The following is a 1,527-nucleotide window of genomic DNA, read 5'->3' as shown; positions in this document are numbered from 1 at the left end:
GGGGAAATATTGCATTGAACAGCCAGTTTTAAATAATGGCACAGATACAGTTAACAGGGTTTTAGCTCGGTATTGAGCAGTGTTCAACTGGGGGAAGTGATGCCTTAACGTTCAGTTTTTAGTAATGACACAAGTACAGTTTAAAGGGTTTTACCTCAGTGTTGAGCTGTGTTTAACTGGGGAAATGGTGCCTTAACAGGCAGTTTTTAATAGTGACAGATATGGTTAAAAGGGTTTTACCTCGGTGTTGAGCTGTGTTTAACTGGGGAAATGGTGCCTTAACAGACAGTTTTTAATAATGACCCAGATACGGTTAAAAGGGTTTTAGCTCAGTATTGAGCTGTGTTTAACCAGGGGAAATGTTGCCTTAACAGCCAGTTTTAAATAATGGCACAGATACGGTTAAAAGGGTTTTACCTCGGTATTGAGCTGTGTTTAACTGGGGGAAGTGTTGCCTTAATGGCCAGTTTTTAATAGTGACAGGTATGGTTAAAAGGGTTTTACCTCAGTATTGAGCTGTGTTTAACTGGGGGAAGCGATGCCTTAACAGCCAGTTTTAAATAGTGGCACAGATACAGTTAAAAGGGTTTTACCTCGGTATTGAGCTGTGTTTAACTAGGGACATGTTACCTTAATGGCCAGGTTTTAATGGTGACACAGATATGGTTAAAAGGGTTTTACCTCAGTATTGAGTGTTTAACCAGGGGTAGTGTGGCCTTAACAGCCAATTTTTAATAGTGACAGACATGGTTAAAAGAGTTTTACCTCAGTGTTGAACTGTGTTTAACTGGGGAAAGTGTTGTCTTGACCAGCCAATTTTTAATAATCACAGACACTGTTTAGGGGATTAAAGGGTTTTACCTCGGTATTGAGCTGTGTTTAACCGGGGAAAGTGTTGCCTTAACAGCCAAATTTTAATAATGACAGACACGATTAAAAGGGTTTTACCTTGGTTTTTGGGATCCCAGGTGCACAACTTGATGGCAGAATGCACACTAGTTTTATAGATTTCAGGAATTAGCATATCTATCTAGGATTCCCCAATAAGAAACTTCACAAATGCAGTAATGTCTCCTTCTTCTAATGAATCTCTTCCTTGGATGAGCCCAGAGCCCAGTTTACACAAGATGTTCTGGACAGAAGGCTTCACTCAAGGCTGGAGGTCGGGTTTAAGACAGCACAAGGCACACTGAGCCCTTCCTCAGGGTGTTTGGTCTCTCTGCCCAGCAGAATTCCTAAACTAAGGAATATCAGGCTGCAGGAATTCCAAACGTGGGCTGAGGGATACAGGGGGATGCATAGAGGGTACAGAAAAGTTAAAAAGTTGTGTCCCTGTCACAGGCCAAGTGTGTGTGGAAGCACCCGCCGGGGGACGAGATCTACCGCAAGGGCTCCATCTCTGTGTTCGAGGTGGATGGCAAAAAGAACAAGGTGAGTGAGGATGGGATTCACCTGCTGGGGTTCTGGAGGTGCTGAAATAACCCCAAAGAAACCTGGTGTTATTTTGGTGTTATTTTGAAGTTATTT

The 1,527-nt window shown here is 42.5% G+C and overlaps 1 protein-coding gene across 1 annotated transcript in view; it reads left to right on the top strand.

Annotated features, from left to right (window-relative positions):
- LOC130587316 (histone acetyltransferase KAT7-like) overlaps window positions 1–1,527 on the top strand; it is a gene marked incomplete at its 5' end in the record, with an annotated part of 9,606 nt that overhangs the window by 3,577 nt on the left and 4,502 nt on the right. The window contains one exon of the mRNA XM_057388294.1: window positions 1,342–1,469. Within this exon, the coding sequence (XP_057244277.1) occupies window positions 1,342–1,469 (128 nt within the window). The remainder of the gene's footprint in view (window positions 1–1,341; window positions 1,470–1,527) is intronic.

Source organism: Malurus melanocephalus, unplaced genomic scaffold (assembly GCF_030028575.1).
Source record: "Malurus melanocephalus ecotype Western Australia unplaced genomic scaffold, MMel_1.1 scaffold_1755, whole genome shotgun sequence".
NCBI lineage: Eukaryota > Metazoa > Chordata > Aves > Passeriformes > Maluridae > Malurus > Malurus melanocephalus.
This window is presented reverse-complemented; position numbering and strand designations above follow the sequence as displayed.